General features: G+C 34.6%; 1 protein-coding gene across 3 annotated transcripts in view; it reads left to right on the top strand.

The window, feature by feature from the left end:
• THEMIS (thymocyte selection associated) overlaps nucleotides 1-21,966 on the top strand; it is a 179,674-nt gene that overhangs the window by 61,511 nt on the left and 96,197 nt on the right. For all 3 annotated transcript variants that reach the window (XM_087865475.1, XM_087865474.1, XM_087865476.1), the window contains exon 3: nucleotides 19,039-19,497. In XM_087865475.1, the coding sequence (XP_087721601.1) occupies nucleotides 19,039-19,497 (459 nt within the window). The remainder of the gene's footprint in view (nucleotides 1-19,038; nucleotides 19,498-21,966) is intronic.

The following is a 21,966-nucleotide window of genomic DNA, read 5'->3' as shown; positions in this document are numbered from 1 at the left end:
TTAGAAGACAACCCTTTTGACTGAGTCTTTTTCTGAGCTAGAAAATCTGCCATTTTTGCCAAGTACAACAAAAATACATTCTGATATTTGGTAGTGGATTACATTATCCCCATAGATTGGTAATTCATGTAATGTTTGGGTTGTAGTGAAGTTCCAAATTCATGGATTACTTCCTGGAAGGATCCTTATGAAGCATGAATACTAACTGCCTTGTCTTTAGACATAATATATTTCCTGGAAGTAAGTGTTACAAAGAAGAAATACATTTTTCTGATAATAAGAATCCCCATCCCCTCCCACCAACAGTAAGTTTACATAAGTGTCTCTAAACCATGTCCAAGAAAGGTTGCGGTTGCATCCATAAAACCACTGTTAAAATTACAGAGCCACATAGAAGTTTTCTGTTTGAATTTTAAAATCCTGTGAACTTTATTACTGTAGAAGAATAATATTGCTGGAGAGAGGAAGCATGTGAGAAATGGGGTGTGTAATGCTTAGAGATGGAAGATTCTCTACTACCCTACACACACTCAAATTAGAATCCTGACGATATGCTGAACACTGTTCTAAATACTTTTACATATAAAACTGATCTAAACATGTTTATGTATATGTTATTCATAGTACGTGTATATATATGTGTGTGTATATATATATATTATAGATAATGAGCTGAATTCACATTTACATATGAGAAAATAAGGAACTTGCCCAAGACCAAATAGTGGGTAAGTGGTTGTATTGAATCTATGCTAGCACTGTCTAGTATAATATAAAATATAATGTGAGACTCTACATTCATATTCATTCATTTAAGTTCATTTATGTGGCTATCGTAGGAGGCTTCAGTTCTTTGACACATGCCCACTCCCATTCCTCCTTAGTGAATGATCTGAGAATGAGAGAAAGCCCAAGATGGAAATCATAGTCTTCTAAAACCTAATCTCAGAAATGACATACCATCACATCTGCTATATTCTTTTGATTGCCCAGACAAATGCTGGTACACTCTAGGAAGGGACTGCACAAGTGTGTGACTACGAGAAGGCAGGAATCTCTGGGGGCTATCTTGGAGGCTACCTGGCACAGATATTTAAATAAGCAAAAAAACAGCAAAACAAGACAAAAACACAGAGAGAGCGAGGGAGAGATGAAATTAATTTTAATAAAATATTTTATTAAAAATATATAACTAAAATATTATCCTTTTAACGTGTAATCAATATAAAAATTATTGAGATATTTTGCATTTTTCTCATGCCAAATCTTTAAAATCCAGATGTGTTTTCCCCCCATAGTACGTCTCAGTTCAATCTATGCTAACTTCAAGTAGCCATATTTCAAATGCTCAATGCCATGCCTCTAACAGTGATATTGTATTGGAGAGCACCAGTATAGATGTAAACAGTGTGGCTCCAGAGTCTGTGCTCTGAAGCACTTCTTGCTCCAGAGTCTGTGCTCTGAAGCGCGAAATGGTCTTTTTGTCAACCAACGCCAGTGTTAGGATGAAGATCCACAGATCCCTTGGATATGTGGCATCCTTTCTAATTTTTCTGTTGTATACAGTAAACACTGTAATATTAAAATGATCTAAATTGATCACTGTCCTAAAATAATATGAAATAGGAATTTTTAGATGACTGTTAGAAAAATTCATTAACTATGAAGTTTCCCTCATACGTTTAATGGATTTAAATCATGTTTTAAAGACAAGCTTCAGGCAGTGCTTCCTACTTAAAAGAATTTCTGTCAGATAAAGGGATAAATGAATTTTATCTGGTCAAGTGGACAGTCCATTCCTAAGCAGCCATGTAGCCGCCATACTGAATTGCCACTCTTCTATAAATACGGTCAGTGATGAAACAGTGAGCCCGAATGAATGCAGCAGGTTAGTTCTCATGGCATAACAGACGGCATTGTCTTCATGTCTTAGTGTCCCTTGAGCCCCATGTCTCATGGGAGTGATGTTAGAGTAGGACCAGGTGGGTGCTAAATGCACAGCAGAGACGTTAGGGGCTGTTGGCAAACCTGCCAATCTTTGTTGTTTTTATTATCCTGGAATGTAAGAAACTCTCCTTGAGGGAGAAGGAAGAAGAATTTGCTATCTTAGAATGTCTCTCAGGAGAGAGATATTCTCTATTATGTTTATCCTGGTCAGGAAACAAAATCTCCAGCTTCCGAAGCATGTAGACATGCCACAGAGAATTAGCTCCCAAAATATCTCTATTTCTTCTGAACAGTAAGATTCTTTTCAAAATCATTTTAAATATAAATGTGAAAAATACAGAAAAGCACTAAGAATAATCAGAGGCAAAGATTGGATTAATGATAGAATTATTTCTTCAAGAAATCTATAAAGATTGAATGACTAAAATTTATGAAACCGGTTCTTTTATGCCTTACGAAAAGTACTTAATACATTTACTTTTTTCAAAATGAATTTTCCCATTGTTTCATTTGGGAAACTGTATATTTAATTGCTAGACAACATATAATACATTCAGTGGTCATTCATTTTGTGTTTTATGTACCATTGAAATGATTAAATCTTTCATGTTTAGCTATTTTATGTTTAGCCATCTTATGATTGTAGGTATTTTTTTATTTGACTAAAATATCAGTTTCTAAAAGGACCTGCTAGGAAAAGTTTTAAAATGTTTAAGTGTTTAAATATTTAAAATATACTTAATAGCTTTATATTTAAATATATTTAAAAATATTTAAAATATAGTAGCTTTATAGTTGAATAACTTTGTTATCTTTTGTGTGTGTCTCTGTGTGTGTGTGTGTGTGTGTGTGTGTGTGTGTGTGTGAAGGACTTTTGTTAAAAGAAGCAAGATATAGGGCACAAACTGCTCCTATTTTTCCATCTGGATGTTATGATGACATATGATTCAGAGAAGCCCTAAATAGGGCTCCTTGCCTTTTGGATAATTTGCTATTCAGGGAATCATGCAGTATTCTTCCAAATTTTCTGGGTCAACTTCTCTTAAGGCATCTCTTCCCACTGTGCTCAGTTAGGCAAAATAAATTGAGCTATGTCTTTTATACAAAATATTTTCCTAAACAAAACGGGGTATTCTGCATATACTGTGCAAGAAAATTTGAAGTAATCTAAATACACAAGAAATTCAGACTTTTACATTAATTTTCAGTTCCTTTGGGGGAAGGCTAATTTTCTTTTATTCTTTAGCATGTGATCAAATTATTTCTGTAAGTCCTTGGTCTTTGGGTAACTAAAGTGTATATTATCTGAAGACATAGAGATTTGCAGTTTTAGGTTAAAACATTCTTTTCACTCATCTTTGTACACTTTAGCATCAGACCAGAGTTTGTCAGAAAGGTTATTTTAAAATATGCTTTTCTGGGGCGCCTGGGTGGCACAGCGGTTAAGCGTCTGCCTTCGGCTCAGGGCGTGATCCCGGCGTTATGGGATCGAGCCCCGCATCAGGCTCCTGCTATGAGCCTGCTTCTTCCTCTCCCACTCCCCCTGCTTGTGTTCCCTCTCTCGCTGGCTGTCTCTATCTCTGTCAAATAAATAAATAATATATATATATAATAGGCTTTTCTACAATTGGCACTGTCTGTAAGTTTTCATAGTATTACTATTTTATGTACATCTTCTAAAAATCTGTCTTATCACATTTTGCTCTTACCGTCCCCCTTTTCTACATGCGTAATTCCTCTAAAGGTCTTTATGATGTTATCTCAATGGTATCATCGTAGAGGGACTCTCATGAGAGCAACCAGGTTGTCCTCAGAACTTTGTCTACCCAGGTCTTCAGTTTCTTAACTCTCTTAACTGAACACTGATAAAGCACATGACTATTTTTATACAAAATTACATATTAATGATTTAGAGGTTCTGCCATTGGAACAAAAGCTATTTTACAATAGACTTTATTTTGAGGAACAGCTTTAAGTTCACAGCAAAGTTGAATAGAAGGTACATAGATTTCCCATATGCCATTGCCCCCATGTATATAACATCCCTTATTATCAACACCCCATACTAGACTACCTTCAGTTACATCAGACATACCCAAAGTTCACGGTTTACATTATGGTTCACTCTTGGTGTTGTACGTACTATGGGTTTAGACAAATGTATAATGACACATATCCATCATTACAGAAATATTACAGAGTATTTTCATTGTCCTAGCAACCCTCTGTTCCTCTCCTGTTCATCCTTCCTCCCCGACAACCCCTGGCAACCATTGATCTTTTAACAGTTTCCATAATTTTGCCTTTTCCGAAATGTCATACAGTTGGAATCATGGAGTATGTAGCCTTTTACAGATTGCTTCTTGAGCTTAGTATTATGCGTTCAAGTTTCCCCCATGTCTTTTCATGGCTTAGTAGCCCACCTCTTGTTAGTGCTGAATAATATTGCATTGTCTGGGTGTACTATAGTTTATTTATCCATTTACCCACTGAAGGACATCTTGGTTATGTCTAAGTTTTGGCAATTGAATAAAGCTGCTGTAAACATCCATGTGCAAGTTTTTTTTGTGGACATAAGGAACATAACTTTTTAAAATTATACATTATATTGTTTTTTTTCAATTTTACAATTAAATACCACGTGCATCTTGTAGAACATTAGGAAATGGAAGAAAATGCAGGGAAGTGAATTAAAGCTCCCTATAATCTCATCCCCAGAGCTATCTAGCAGTAATATTTGGTACATTTCCATCCTTTGTTTTTGAGTACATTGTACATATGTATTTACATAAAGATATATGTTCTAATATAGTGAGAAATAAGCCTGTTTCAGAGGACTTGTCCATGTCATTAAATATTATTTAGAACATAATTTTAATTTTCTGCAGAATAGTTTTTTGTATGCATATACCGTAATTAATAAATCCATCCCAAACATATTCACTTATGCAATTTATGCTATTATGAGCAGCCTTTTAACTGAAGTTTTGTCTGCACTTCTGCCTATTATAATAATTTTATATAGATGAAATTATGACTTCAGAAATAAAAATGTTTTTAAAGGTTTTGATGTGTATTGCCAAATCACATTCTGTAAATACTCTGCCAGTTTTCATGCCACCAGGACCTAATGAAAGGACCAATCTAACTGCTTTTTTGAATCTACAACTTAACTATTTATCCCTTCCCCCTCTGATTTTTAAAAATTAATGGCTTTATTGAGCTATAATTTACATAGCATAAAATTCAGCTGTTTAAAGTGTATAATTCAGTAGTTTTTAGTATCCAGCTTTTTTGTTTTTAGCAACATGAGTTTAAAAACCTTTAAAATCCTAGAAAATGGAGGGCCTGACATAGGGTGGCAGAAGGTCATACTGTCAGCAGTGCAAGTGAATTTAGCAGGATGACAGAGTAAAAATGTACAGAAAACATATATAAAATATGCAATATATATTTATATATAGAAGAATATATAAACACAGTCATAACTTCCCAAATTATAACCATTTGGAATTTGTAAGGATAATGTATTTATAATAACAAGGTAAAAGCATAGAACAAGGCTTAATATCTTTATAACCTAGTGTAAGAAATATTAGAAAACTTAAACTTATGATTTACTTATTTACTTAAAAATATTGTAAAAGCTTACCTATTTATTAAAAATAAAAAGACATTTTTAGGTGCTTGAATCAGAAAACTGAATATTGTGTGTGTGTGTATGTGTATGTATCAATTGTACGTGAATTAATTTGAGTAACACAATGGTAAACATAATTCCCATATTATAATCATAATTATTATAATCATAATTATTATTTTGTTGGCTCTTAAGAAAGTAATTCTAAGGTTCATTTAGGAGAATGAACAAGTGAAAATATCCAAGAAAATATTTTAAAAAACAAAACAATGAGGGGATATTTTTCCTGCCAATATTAAAGCCTATTATGAAGTTATAGTAAATTATACTGAATGTTACTTATAGAAAATCAAAAGTTGAATTAATGAATTAATAGCAATGGTACTGGTTACAGAAGTATCAAAGCAGTGCTTTGAATTTGACTCCAGTGACTCTGAACTTAAGCATTCATTTATAGCTCTGAGATAGACCTTAACATAGAGTATTACTTTCTGTTTGATGAGGTTGGTACTGCACAGCTGAGGTTAAGGAAAGAGTTATTTAGTAAATTATTGCAGTATGGTTATCAATTTAGAAAATAATAAATGAAATTGGATCATCATCTTAATACCACATAGCAAAAGAAAGTTGAAGTAGATGAAAAGTTACATTTTAAGTAAAACTATTTTATTTGAAACAAGTTTCAGATTATAAATATAATGGAAAACTATAAAAAAACAATATATAAAATGTGACTTTCTGCATATCAGAAAAGTAAAAACAGTAAAAAAAAGGTTAATAACAAACTGACACAATTTCTAAGAGTAGTTAGCACTAAAATATAAAACAAAAAAATCAATTAAATAGTCTAGTAGAACACTAATTGGTAAACACTGATTGGAGAAAGGACAGAAGAAACTCAGGTGGCTTTTAACCGCATAGAAATTAGTTTGGATTCAGTGTAAATTAAAACAATAGTGACAACTTTTCCATGTATTTATTAACTAAGCCATATAATTATGATAATAAAACTGAGAAGGATACTGTCAAATGGTAACTCTCAAACCCAACTGAACGGTGTATAGAATTTTACAACCTTTCTGAACATAAATTTGATGTTCTGTTTTGAGAGCCATCTGCCACTCAATTGGCAAATGTTTCTTTTGTGCATGTACAGAGATAGTGATTGATGACAGAGATACATTTATGTCTTGATCCCTGGTCTCCTGGAACAAGTAGTCTGCCTGCAAAAGGGCCTTTTATTCAGTGGTTCCACATATTAAAATAAACTCTAAGGTAATAATCATCTTAGAATTATTTGTAATAGCGAAATAATGGAATCAAGTTAGATGCCCAATAGTGCAGAAAAAGATAAGTATGATACATCCTTGACATTATTACAGCCATTGGAAATCATATTTATGAAAAATATTTTGAAATATTATGAAAAATATTTTAAAACAGGTTTAATCATAGTTCAATGTTTAATGAAACAAGTGGAATCCAAATGAATGTATATGATATAGTTTCAATGTTGGTAAAACAGTTCTGTTTCTACCTATCATTATGTATGTATTATGATTGAAAAAAAATCAAAATTTTAAGACTGGATGATTTCCTTGATGTGTTTTATTTAGTGCATCAGTTTGTTAATTTCCTATTTATAAAGTTAGGAAATACCAATGTTCTTTACGTCATAAAATTCTCCCAAGAAATAAATAAATGAAATGAGGTGATCATTAAGTGTGTACTACAAACATTGGTCTGTAGAAACTACTCTATGATTTTAATTCTTTTTGTTGTTAATCTTCTTATCTTTTAAAAATTTAGAGGGGCTCCTCTGTTTCATGAGACCCAGTATGGGGTTCTTACTCAGCTCTATCTTCCTTATTATGAAAGTAATGCTTCTGGCTTTGGGGAGCATTTAGTCTATTATTCTTAGTTTTTGATAGTGTGGGTAGTTTTCATCTTTTCCTCTCACATTCTGTGTCTCTTTGCAAAAGAAAAAGAAGTTAGGGACTTTCATGTCTAGGCTGCTAGAGAGTGATATTTAAATTCCTCTTGATCCCATATAAACCATATAAAACTCTAATTCATTTATCTTCACGGTCTACAGTGATCAACAATAGCAAGTCCAGTCTCTCTGGTCTTTCCAGCAAGCTACCGACTGGGCCAATCTCTGAGTAGCCGCCTGAGGCTGTTCCACAGGAATTTCCTGCACCAGATCTCCCAATACTCTAGGGAAACTCATTTCAGAGCTTCTCAGGAACTCTTGCTGACTAGGTACCAGGTCAGATCTTCTGTAGGGGATCCAGCAAGCTGCTCTCCAGAGCAGATCCAGTGGGCATAGAGGTGGGCTAACCATCTGAAGAACCCATTGCCAGTTTTCAAATTCACGTCATTCAAGTTGGCTTTTTGTGGCCTAGTAATATGGAAGCAAAAGGATGTGCCTAGGAAGAAAATGTTCCTTTTTACATGCTGGCGAATTTAGAAAAAAAAGTTCAGTTTTCTTTATCATGCAAATCAAAATCTATTTAAATCATAAGCTCTGAAATCCATTTAAAACTATGGTTATATCAGGAAATTATGTCTCTTCCTAATTTGAATTTAATGTAAACTGATTTTTAATTGTTCCGTATAACCATGAGTAACAGATATTTTTGAACACTGCATGGTAAAAATCAGCAAATATGTCAGACAAAGCACAACATTAAAGGAAATACCACAGCATATGTTGACAGTTATAGAAGAATTGCCGCTGTTTTCACCCTTCACACCAGAATAATTTTTTCAATATTTACCTCCCATGTGTAGAGAGGGAAACATATGGGGCTTTACATAATCGTAAGCATAAACAGGTGGCTACTTAGGTACATCTAATTTGCAGGCAACAGCAATACTGAAAAACGCAATCAGCGCCACATGGCTCCCCAACTCCTTCCACTAACATTCCATTAGCAAAATTAAGATCATTAAAATAGAGGGAGGGTATACTCCTCAGTCAGTTGGCTTCAGCTACCTTTTCTGGGCCATGAATAAAACACATTTTCAAAAATGCCTTGGCATTTTGCTGTTTCTTTTGTTCAAGGCAACTTCCACAACTGTGTATAATGTATACCTTGTGAATAACTACAAGCAGCACAATATTTGCATTTAAAATGTGCTTACATCTCCCTATAATCTGCTCATTATGGGCATGAAATTATGATGGTTAAATTCTAAGCAATTTATCAAAGCATGGGGTCAGACAGACTCTTCAGAGCAAAGGCAGTCCACCTTAAGAGGTCACCTAAGGCTCATTTCCATATTCTAACACCCTGGCAAAATCTGTAGAAATAATTGTTGCTAGGATTTTTTGCTCAGTCTGTGTCAGATGCTAAATTGTAGATTCTATATATTTTGTCTCATCTGATTTGATCCAGATTGGAATATTTACTTTGTCCTCTTTGGCCCTGTAAATACTAATCTCTCCGACCTTATAACCATTCCACAAAGGTTTAGAATTCCAGAGTAAAAGAAAATAAGGAGAAAGAATAACTTATTATTTTTCTTTTTTGGTGCTTGCTGTGTGTGTAAAGTATTGTCTAAGCATATTACACGTATCAGCTCATTTATTTATTTATTTATTTTTAAGGATTTTATTTATTCGATAGAGATAGAGACAGCCAGTGAGAGAGGGAACACAAGCAGGGGGAGTGGGAGAGGAAGAAGCAGGCTCATAGTGGAGGAGCCTGACGTGGGGCTCGATCCCAGAACGCCGGGATTACGCCCTGAGCCGAAGGCAGACGCTTAACCGCTGTGCCACCCAGGCGCCCCTGTATCAGCTCATTTAAACATCACAATGACTTTATGAGGTGGATGATACAATTTTCTCCATTACGCAGAAAGGGAAATTAATTGTGGCCCTGGGGGGTGTAAGTTCTTGAGTTTACACAGTGATGAAAGGACTGAAGCCAGAATTAAACCCAGGCTGTTGAAATGAATAATTTACATTTTTAAAGCCACTTCATTTTACTATTGGGATAGTTGTGTATTGCTCGTCCTGAAAATTCTGTTGCCTAAAGTCACCCCAGGCCGGAATAATAAATGTGTAGTATTTTTGAAGAACTCCTAAAAAAGCCTAGCGAGAGATTTTGGGCTGACTGAGGTTTGTGGCGGTTCTTTCCAGTGCCGATGCCTCTCTGTGTCTCCCTAGAATACAAGGGGCAGAGCTCTGTATAGTCCAGGGAGCTGTGCTCTTGCCAAGGTTTATGAGAAGTTCTCTCATTCTCTCTCCTCCTCCTAGTCTGTTACTCATCCCCACTGCTTGGGGGAGGGAAAGCTTTAACATGCAAAGTAGCTATGACACCTTTGTTAGTAACCTAAGATTGTAACAGAGCTTTAGGCATAGATACCAAGTTGTATCATTTGATTTCGAGACCTAACCAATGTAAATTATTTGTTAAACAACCCAAATGAAATGTGTTAAATATTACGTAGTCACTCCTTTCAAGGAGTTTAAATGTTATTGGGAAAGGATGTTTTTTGCTTGCTTTTTTTTTTTTAATGCAAAGTTTGAAACCAAAAAGGTAAAGATGAATTGAAAGGTTTTATGACTTATTCTTTTTATCTCCAGGTAAAAGAACTATTAAAATCTGCTAATAGCTATTATCGACGGTTTTGATCCCATTGTAAATGTAAAGGCATTCAAACACAGGAATTCTATAGTCTCACTGAATCTCATCTAACGTTTAACAAACGCGTCACCATCTTTGATAAGGCTCCTGCCCTCCCAAATACTCAGTAAATTACTATGCAAAATTTTCTTATCATGAACTTTAACTTTCCTTAACATTTCTTGTTTCTGCTATTCTATCAAGACTCTTCTGTCTTCTATCAAGATTTTTGGAGTCACTCCTTTGTTGATGATGTTTAATAATCCTATAATTGACTCTGAGAAATCTGGAGCACTTTCTCACAGTTTGGACATTTATTATTATTATTATTATTATTATTATTATTATTATTATTTTATTATTATTATTATTATTATTATTATTATTATTATTATTATATATCTCAATACTTTGCTCAAGGATTGTGATTTTTTGCTTTGGTAAGATATTTCATGCACCCCATTTCAATCTGAAGTTGGATGAAGATGCTCGAGCTAGAATTTCTCATGGAAATATTGGATTTGGGGTAGTCTTGAAAAAAGGTAGTTTTTGTAGGATATGCTGACCTAAAAAATGTCTTGGAAACATAACAAAATGATAGAAAAGCCACAGGAAGCATGTGAAATGGGAAATCTATTTAGACAAGTACAAAATAACAAGGATGTTTAGGAATTTGACTGCAGAACAGAGTGCAGTTAAAATTTTTAAAGAAGCAGAGGCACACATCCACAAAAATAAGTGAGATGCACTTTGCATCATTGGCAGAGAGACAAGACACATAATCAAAATATGTAGGTCTGATTCATCTTCAGGTTTTCTTCTTTAGATGGCTCAGTTAATTAGAAATTTTTGAACATGCATCTCAAATATCTATGTATTTATTCAAAATTGTGTGTGCATCTTTGACATATCTTTACCTGCATTTTAAACGCAAATTTCTTTCTAATGATCGTGGAAATGAATCCACATTTTGATAACTTTGAGATATTAAAGAAGTTTCAGCCACTTTTTGTATATCATTAGACTAGAGTATCATTGTTTTACCTCATAATATGGCTGAAGAAAAGTTTGAGTGAGGGTAGAAATGTCAGCTCTTTCATTTCTTTGTTTTCATTCTCTGTTGCTCACCTGTGTTTATATTAGTTTTATTTTCAATACATGGTTTCTTTGCAGGAAACGTTTAAAGGCATTTATCCATTTTGTGAGATTTACTTTCTTTAAAAACTATGATAATGTATTATGAAAATCCACTTATATATGGCCACGTGACCTGCAGCACACTGGGAGTACGTGAGCCTGTGTGGGCAGCAAAGTCAACCCCTTCACTTTGTGTAGTCCCAAGCCTCCCACAGAGGCCTCACATACATGTGCAGGCACCTGGCCATCTGACACATGGACAGATGAGACTAGTGCCAATCAACATCTTAAATATCAGTGAAGTTCATTTTCTTATGTTGCTTGATTTGAAAAGTTCTAAGACTTTCTGCACCTGAAAGGAGGGAACCTTCTTCATTAGCTAATGAAAGGCTGGACAGTTTATGATTTATAATAATAATGAAAGATTGAAATGTGTTACTCTGTGATTAAGCCCTTGAACTTCAGAGACACAAAAACCTACTCTGTATCTTGTGAGCTATGGGGTGATAGAGGATTTATGGCATCTCTTCAAACTTTCATGTCCTTTTATCTGTGAAATGTTTGTGTTTTGTTTGTAGCTACCTCATACTGCAATTATGAAAATTAAATATCATACATGTACATTTCCAGCATATTCTAAGCTGCATATTTTAATAATCTTATTTTTGTTTTTTCATTATTTTATTATTTTTTTCATCATGATAAGTGTATTCAATCCCCATCACCTGTTTCTCCCATCCCCCCACCAACCTCCCTCTGGTAACCACCAGTTTGTTCTCCATGATTAAGAGTCTGTTCAATGATCTCTCTCTTTTTCTTTTTTCCTTTGCTCTTTTGTTTTGTTTCTTAAATTCCACATATGAGTAAAATCATATGGTATTTGTCTTTCTCTGACTGGCTTATTTTGCTTAGCCTTATACTCTCTAGCTCTATCCATCTTGCTGCAGATGGCAAGATTTCACTCTTTATGGCTAAATAATATCCCCCCCCCCACACACACACAACATCATACCATACCTTCTTTATCTATTCATCTATCAATGGACACTTGGGCTGCTTTCATAATTTGGCTATTATAAATAATGCTGCTATAAACATAGGGATTCATGTATCCCTTTGAATGAGTATTTTTGAGGTAAATACCCAGTAGTACAATTCCTGGATCATAAGGTAGTTCCATTTTTAATTTTCGAGGAACCTCCATATTGCCTTCCACAGTGGACGCACCAGTTTGCATTCCCATCAACAATGAAAGGAAGTTCCTCTTTCTCCCTATCCTCCCAACACTTTCGTTTCTTGTGTTTTTAATTTTAGCCATTCTGACAAGTGTGACAGCTCATTGTAGTTTTGATTTGCATTTCCCTGATGAAGAGTGATATTGAGCATCTTTTCATGTGTGTTTTGACCATCTGTATGTCTTCTTTGGAAAAGTGTCTGTTCATGTCTTCTGCCTATTTTTAATTGGATTATTTGTTTTTTGGGTGTTGAGTTGTATAAGTTTTTTTTTTAATGTATTTTAGATACTAACCCTTTATCAGATATGTCATTTGCAAATATTTTTCTCCCATTCAGTAGGTTGCCTTTTAGTTATGTTGAATATTTCCTCTGCTGTGCAGAAACTTCTAATTTTGATGTAGTCCCAATAGTTTATTTTTGCTTTTATTTCCCTTGCCTCAGGAGATATAGGTAGAAAAACATTGGTACAGCTGATGTCAGAGACATTACTGCCTGTGCACTTGTCAAGGGCTTTTATGGTGTCAGGTCTCACTTTTAAGTCTTTAATCCATTTTGAGTTTATTTTTGTGTATCGTGTAAGAAAGTGGTCAAGTTTTATTCTTCTGCATGTTGCTGTCCAGTTTTCCCAAAACCATGTATTGAAGAGACTGTCTTTTCCCCACTGTATATTCATTTCTCTTTTGTTGAAGATTAATTGACCATATAACTGTGGTTTTATTTCTGCGTTTTCTATTCTGTTCCATTGATCTATGTGTCTATTTTTATGCCAGTACCATATTGTTTTAATTATTACTGCTTCTTAATGTAACTTGAAGTCTGGAATTGTGATACCTCCAGTTTTGCTTTTCTTTTTCAAGATTGCTTTGGCTATTTGAGGTCTTTTGTTGTTCCATGCCAATTTTAGGATTGTCTGTTCCAGTTCTGTGAAAAATGCTGTTGGTATTTTGATAGGGATTGCATTAAATGTGCAGATTGCTTTGGGTAGTATAGAGATTTTAACAATATTTGTTCTTCCAACCCATGAGCATAGAATGTTTTTCATTTCTTTGCATCATCTTGAATTTCTTTCATCAGCGTTTTATAGTTTCTGGACTATAGGTCTTTCACCTCTTTAGTTACCTTTCTTTCCCCTCAAATACAGTGTTGTGATCATTTTGATGATATATGTGTAAAATGTGAATAATTGAATTTATGTGTCTGTATGCAGTCTTTTGAGAACTTTCTCATATGTGGCAATATATATTGCTCTTCATCCTTTCAGCAAAGCACATATAATCACCACTGTTCTGTGCATTCCCCTTTGTGCTTCTTAAATGTCTGGTTAGTGGGGGCCCAAATATTCCAGTGAGTCAATGTACATAACTTTGTACAAAACATAGCTATATTAATGTATACAACAACAATCTGGTGCTACTGTTTTGCTCTTGGCATTCTTAGGTGGTGCCTGATTCCTCCCCTCTGTCATAGCTCAGTTGTGTTATGTTCTGTATAGCGAGATTTCAGTCAGTGGTATTGCCTGTGGCTTTTATCCTGCCATCCACTGTGGAAAATGTGTACGTAGTTCATACTTGACACTTACCACTTACCTCTCAACAGATCATCTGGCTTAACTTTAACAAAATAAATACTGTTTTTGAGTGAATGGGAAAAAAATTTATGACTGTTACTGGATGTTAATTTTTCATCTCTTAAATATTCCAGGGAAGAGGGAACCATAGGATTTGGAATTGGTGATGTGGCAATTAAGGACACATCCAAGCTTTTACAGAACAGACTATCTGATTATTTACACTATGTTGGACCATTACTTCCAAAGAATTAGTAGGCAAAATTCACTCTAAGATTCCTTATCTCAGAGATGGAGGGAATATATTTAGTTGAAACTGGGAAAGCAAGCTAGAGATTAGCCTATGAAAAAGATTGTGAAATCTTCATGATGATCTTATATTATATATATTAAAGAATATTGTCGGGATGCTTGGCTGGCTCAGTTGGTGGAGCATGCAACACTTGATCTCTGGATCATGAATTCAAGCCCCACATTGGGCATGGAGACTACTTAAAAAAAACTTTTTAAAAATAAAAATAATTTAAAAAGAATATTGTGATATACATTAGAAATTTTAATTTTTAAAATTACTCCCTATTTGGGTGGGTTTGATGAGATTTTAAAAAGTAGAAAAAAATCTGATAAGCATAAATTATGCACAGTGAACCAGGAAATTACTCTTGTTCTTACACTGGAGGCTGGAAAGGCTGATTTATGCAAAGGGAGAACTGGCTAATGAGACCCATATACATATTTTGTGAACTAGAATAGACATGTTTTCCTGGACAATGTCCTTGTAAATTATATGTAGGATGGGAAGACAGCCTAGTATGGTCGCAAGAACGTAAGACTTGGGTGTCAAAGGTCTGATTTGAAATTCTAGAGCCATGACACTAAAAATCATGACCATTTTTATATCCTTCAGTAATAATATTTGTTTTATTGTCCTTAAAAGATTATTGTCAGGATAAATGATTCATGAAAAAAAATCTTTCAAACTTTTAAATTTCCAAACAAATTTCAGTTGTTATTGCTACTAATAATTGCAGATCACTAAGTATTGGTTAAAATTTTAAGCTCTCCAAAAACTTAAGATTCAGAGATAAGATCTTAAAGACTAGTTTCACTCATCAGTTAATTTTTAATAGATCAATTAATTGTATTTCCTTATAAGTTTTGTTTCTCAAGTGCATATGCTCTATGAATAATTTCTCCTAATTTAAAAGTAATAATATCCATTTTAATAGGTGACAGTCAAATTTGGAAATTGAAGTATATTTTCTTCATTTTCTTTCTGCTTCTTAGCTTACTTTATGAAGTTTATATATTGCCTTATTTTATAATGACCCTATGATCTCTCTATGTGTGTGGTTTTTTTTTTTTTTGAAGAATAGCAAATTATATTTTCTTCAGTGTAAAACTATTGTGCTCTTTGTGAAAAGATGGGGAAAAATTGATGAAATGTAAAGCCAATCAGGCTTATGGTACTTTAGTTTATTGTGAAATTGAAGTTTCAATATGGCATCATATATATATGAGCTTACCCTAGTTTGCATAGTATCAAGTGGCTATTTATAAGGAGGGACTCTGGATTGGCTGCAGTAGTAGATGGAGAAATAAGTTAAAGATATTTTCCTGTGTCTACCACTTAGTATGCTAAACTGTGTATGTAATCATATTCTAAGGGAAAACACACAGATTCATAGATAGATTTTTCTTGCAATAGAGACATACAACAAGACAGCTCTGAAGTATGTGATTAACTTGAAATAATGGTGGCCCTTAGGGTTTCAGGCTTTTTCTATTTCATAATATTTTAGGTCTGTTATTACCTTAGGTGAACCTAATTCCCCAAGAAAGAAGATGCTGAATTAATTCTTCTGTGACTTATGTCATCAATATATCTAGAATAGAAATAAAACTATGTGGGGTGCCTGGGTGGCACAGCAGTTGGGTGTCTGCCTTCGGCTCAGGGCGTGATCCCGGCATTACGGGATCGAGCCCCACATCAGTCTCCTCCGCTATGAGCCTGCTTCTTCCTCTCCCACTCCCCCTGCTTGTGTTCCCTCTCTCGCTGTCTGTCTCTATCTCTGTTGAATAAATAAATAAAATCTTTAAAAAAAAAAAAAAGAAATAAAACTATGTGTCTCTACCATTTATGAGATTCTAGGTAGCTATTTTTTTTTAATGATTTTTTATTATATTATGTTAGTCACCATACAGTACATCCCCGGTTTCCGATGTAAGGCTCGATGATTCATTAGTTGTGTATAACACCCAGTGCACCATGCAATACGTGCCCTCCTTACTACCCATCACCGGTCTATCCCATTCCCCCACATCCCTCCCCTCTGAAGTCCTCAGTTTGTTTCTCATAGTCCATAGTCTCTCATGTTTCATTCCCCCTTCTGATTACCCTCCCTTTCTTTATCCCTTTCTTCCCCTACCGATCATCCTAGTTCTTATGTTCCATAGATGAGAGAAATCATATGATAGTTGTCTTTCTCTGCTTGACTTATTTCACTTAGCATTATCTCCTCCAGTGCTGTCCATGTTGTAGCAAATGTTGAGAACTCGTTCTTTCTGATAGCTGAGTAATATTCCATTGTATATATGGACCACAACTTCTTAATCCAGTCATCTGTTGAAGGTCATCTCGGCTTCTTCCACAATTTAGCTATTGTGGACATTGCTGCTATGAACATTGGGGTGCATATGGCCCTTCTCTTCACTACGTCTGTATCTTTGGGGTAAATACCCAGTAGTGCAATGGCTGGATCATAGGGTAGCTCAATTTTTAACTTTTTAAGGGACCTCCACACTGTTTTCCAGAGTGGCTGTACCAACTTGCATTCTCACCAACAATGTAGGAGGGATCCCCTTTCTCCACATCCTCTCCAACAATTGCTGTTTCTTGCCTTGTCTATTTTTGCCATTCTAACTGGCGTAAGGTGGTATCTCAGTGTGGTTTTGATTTGAATTTCCTTGATGGCTAATGATTTTGAACATTTTTTCATGTGTCTGTTAGCCATTTGTATGTCTTCATTGGAAAAGTGTCTGTTCATATCTTCTGCCCATCTTTTGATTTGTTTATTTGTTTCTTGTGTATTGAGTTTGAGAAGTTCTTTGTAGATCTTGGATACCAGTGCTATTTTTTTTTAACATTTCACAAAAATTGCTGAATTTTGTATACCCTGATAATAACTGTGGACTCCTAGAAACAAATCTTTACATACAGACAAATGAGATTAAACATATGTATGCACATGCACATACACACATACAGATAAATTCATTTACTGTGTGGAGCTCAAGAATATTCTTTTATTGGATTTTCCCTGATACGAAATCTAATAAAATAAGAAGTTCCTTCAAAGTAAATGGTTTCTTTGCCTTATTGTCTTCAAACACACCATACAGTGAGTGAACACTAGTCAATTTCTGAAGCTTTTCAGGACAGATTGCACATGTTACCTTACTTTTTGCCAGGATTGCATCACATGCACATTCTCAGGATGTTTATGAATAAAAATAACCCAAATCCTTTTTTTTGTTGTTTGAGCAAAGATCAGCTACAACAATAACTGATCATAAATCTTTGTGTAGTAACCCATAATAGATATGAGACATTATAATCTGGTTAATAATGATTTGATAAATAGATGAATTTAATTGTAATATATTTGTTGAGTAAACTAGTAAATGATTTTTTCAAGCTATATTGAATTCTAGTAAGATTGTCTCATTGTCTAATGAATATCTAGCAAGATTATCTTAGTTCATGCTAGCATATAATATTATCATTCATTTACTTTTGTGTTAAGAAAGCAATTACCTAATTTTATTCTTTGTTCTTATTTTCTCTGGAATTTATTAAAACCTCTTCAATAAATTCATTTCTGAAAATGCAGCAAGGCAGATGTGCCCATAAAATAAAAGTAATTTAAAGAGGAGAATTAAACATGCAAACCTAAAAAGCTGTATCTTAAACAGTAAAAATTCATTATATTAGTGATTATCCCAATAGTATTAGAGGAAAAAATTTGAGTGAAATACGGCAAAACTAGAGAAGCAATGAGAAGAATGATATATCACCAAGAGTATTCAATCCAGAACAGCTACCTAACCTAGCATTTTCCAAGGAGAGTTACATGGGGCACCAATATATCATGGTATGTTGTAATTTATCAATGGATGTTTCCCCAAGAGTTTATAATCAAATTTTCAACATTCTACATACTATATTCTCTTTTTGTGAGTTGCAATGCATCTAAAGTTTCTGAGAAGTATTTAGTTGGAAATATGTAGGTATTTCTTACTGTGGTAAAATGCACATAACATAAAATTTACATTTAAAAATGTACAATCCAATGTCATTAAGCACATTCACAAAGTTGTATAACCATCACCACTGTCTGCTTCCAGGTATATAACTTTGTTAATTTGACCATGAAACTGTTTTCTTCTGGAATATCTTTTAATTTTGGTATGTCCAGAAAATATAGTTATGGAAACACCGATCTAATCCAATCCTCTCAATTTAAAAATTAAAAATAGAAAATGTGATTTTGAGAGGTTAAATGCCTTGCTCAAGATTACACAGGTCGTTGGGATATAGCCCGTCAGTATCTCATTCATATTTCCCACTTCCAAGAACAGGGGCTTTTCTATTTCAAGGTATTTTCCCCTTGTTTCCATTGGTGTTGCCTGGATCCGATGATCCAGTATCTACAAGTGATACATTACAATTTGACCTAGACGAATTCAGGATTAAAACAAATACCTTACTTTTTAAAAGCTACATTGTACTTGTTGTATAACTCTCACTGTGATTTTCTTATGAGAACTTCCATTGTAAGAACTCTCTTTAATTTACATAATTCTTCTGTTCTTAGGTCTTTTTAAGATTGTGGCTGATAAAACGCCATACCTCACCATGGAAGAAATAACAAGGACCATTCATATTGGATCAAGTAGACTAGGACATCCTTGCTTCTATCATCAGAAGGACCTAAAACTAGAGAATCTCACTGTAAAACACGGTGAGCAAATCATGCTCAACTCAGTTGAAGAGATCAATGGCAAAGTAATGGTGAATTGTGGAGTGGTAAGGAATCATCAGAATCACTCGTTTACTTTGCCTTTGTCACAAGAAGGAGAATTCTATGAGTGTGAAGATGAACATATTTATACCCTAAAGGAGATTGTTGAATGGAAGATCCCAAAGAACAGAACACGAACTGTGAAGCTTACAGGTTTTTCAAATAAGTGGGACTTAACAAATCCATTCCCTAAAGGCTTTTATGGTGCTCTGGTTCTAAAGCCTGTTTATGAGATTCAAGGTGTGATGAAATGTAAGTATCCACTGAGAATGATGCTCTATGAGGGTGAGCATTGTGGGGTTTGGGAAGGAGGAAGACTTTAGAGTTTGAAGAAAGCGACCCTGTCCCTGACTTGTCCTTTAAGGCCACTGAGAATTAGATTCTCATCCATAAATAAGTAAACCATATATTTGGTGCAAGGATCAAATCGAATAATGTATATAAATACATATTATACATTGTGTGGTGCTATGCAAATGTAAATTGTGGTAATTGGCAGGTGCACACAGGTTAAACTACTAATTCATTTCTATCACTGCCAGTTAAACATGGTTAGAAAAGAGCTACTTTTGGGGCACCTGGGTGGCTCAGTCGTTAAGCATCTGCCTTCGGCTCAGGGCGTGATCCCGGCTTTCTGGGATCGAGCCCCACATCAGGCTCCTCTGCTGGGAGCCTGCTTCTTCCTCTCCCACTCCCCCTGCTTGTGTTCCCTCTCTCGCTGGCTGTCTCTCTCTCTCTCAAGTAAATAAATAAAATATTAAAAAAAAAAAAAGAGCTACTTTTAAGGATAGAGCATATTAGGTTAGAAAGAAGCTTTCTTCTATGAAGGTGGTCAACAAAGTGATACAAAGTTTCCTTAATATGTCCCTTACTGCTATTTTTGTGATATTTTTTTTTTCCTGCTATCCATCACTGGTCATAAATCTTTTTAGCTGGGAGTCCCTCTGACTTAAGGGAAAATGATGTGACAAATTAATTCACATGTAAGTTTGTTTTAACATATAATTTTTATAGGATAATTTGCATTTAAAAATAGCAATAGCTGGAGAGAGCATTGTTATCCTAAAGGAATTAATACTTTGAATTTTCAAAATTATGGCACTAATGAGCAACCACGGAGCAAAGAGTTGTGTATGCAGTCAAAAGTCCTGGATTCTAACTCTGGGTCAGTAACTGAATAGGTGATGGCTTTGAGTGAGCCATTTAAACTGTCTTTGCAAAGGGGATGATGATACCTCTTTTGCCTACCTCTTACGGTTGTTTTGAGAATGAAATAAGATTGTATTAAGGTACTATATATCATACACTTGAGGAAAAATAACAGTATGTAAAAATGTTTGGTCAAAGGCTATCCCTTGGATATCTCAAATTCTATTTCTCTCTTGTCCTATAAGTATTGTTGGTTGTTGGTCACTTATATAAATATGAAAAAACTGATGTGAACCTTTGGGTAGGTTTTAGAACTACATGTTAAATTTTGTTACACCTAAGTAATTTAACCAGAAATTAATTCATCTGAATTAAAGGTATAAGTAAGGAATTCCACTCAAGTAGTGATTATATTTTAACACTGCAAAAAATTGAGGCCACAGCATGATCATTTTATAATATGACAAAAAATGGAAATCGCAGCAAATTTTAGACCTCTCATTAATGTTTTGTTAGCTATCCAAAAATGTGTAATTGAAATTGATAATTGAGTTTTTCTCACTTTTCATAAATAATGGATATAGCATTTTCTCATTTTAAAATTTGTGAATTTTTAAAAACCATTGGCATCTCCTTTCACACAGCTGCAAATGTAGGCCAACCCAGAATCTAAGCCATGTGAACAAGGTGGTTACTACATTTAATGAATTTAGATTAGGGGTCAACAAAGGCTTCTTTGAGGAAATGGCATTTAAACTAGGGCCTGGAGGATGAATAGGAGATAATAAGACAGAGAAAGAGGGGACAACATTGGAGGAAGTGATAGCAGTTTCTGGGAAGGCAGGTAAGTTAAGCAAGCTATTGGAGCTCCAGTGTAGCTGGTGTGAGAAAAGAGAGGACAGGTTGAGACAAAGATCAAAACATGCAGTGAGGTAGTGGAATCAGTCATGGAGAGTCTTGACATACATGTTAAGGGGTTAACGTTTGTCCAAAGGGCAAATTAATAAAGGGTTTCAGTGGAAGGGACAGGGTCAGAGGAGTGTAAGAAGGCCATTGGGTATATGGCCGGGTATTGGGGGTTAGTACAATAGTGATATCAGCAGGACGCATGCTCCTAATAGGTATTTAAGAAGTACAACCAGCAAGATTTGGAGGTCTGTTGGAAGGAGGAAAAAAGTCAACCTGAAATCCAGGCTTCTGGCTTGATCTACTAGTTGGATAGTGATACAGTTTACTAAATATAAACATTGATAGATGAACAGGACATATTAACACAATTGTTTAGATGGACTTATATATGGTTTCATGCTAACCAAGGCCCCAGAAGAAAGCCTTTGGTGGAAATAAAGTCCTTTCCAAATATTTTAGTCTAATTTCCATTCTTTAATGGTATTTAAATTGAATTTTGATTTGTTATTTTGGATCTTTAATTTCTTGGGGATTATTTTAAACATTAGTTCTTTTTGTATAGCAATTTCAGGACAGATGCCGTATGCCATTGCTTTGCATGTGTACGGACTGCAGAATATTCCCTGGAGATAGAGGACAGGTGTCCAACACAAAAAGTCCAGT

Source organism: Ursus americanus, chromosome 11 (genome assembly GCF_024610735.1).
Source record: "Ursus americanus isolate L20-20 chromosome 11, mUrsAme1.1.p, whole genome shotgun sequence".
Taxonomy (NCBI): Eukaryota; Metazoa; Chordata; class Mammalia; order Carnivora; family Ursidae; genus Ursus; species Ursus americanus.
Note: the sequence above shows the minus strand (reverse complement) of the source record. Positions and strands in the feature narration are given on the sequence as shown.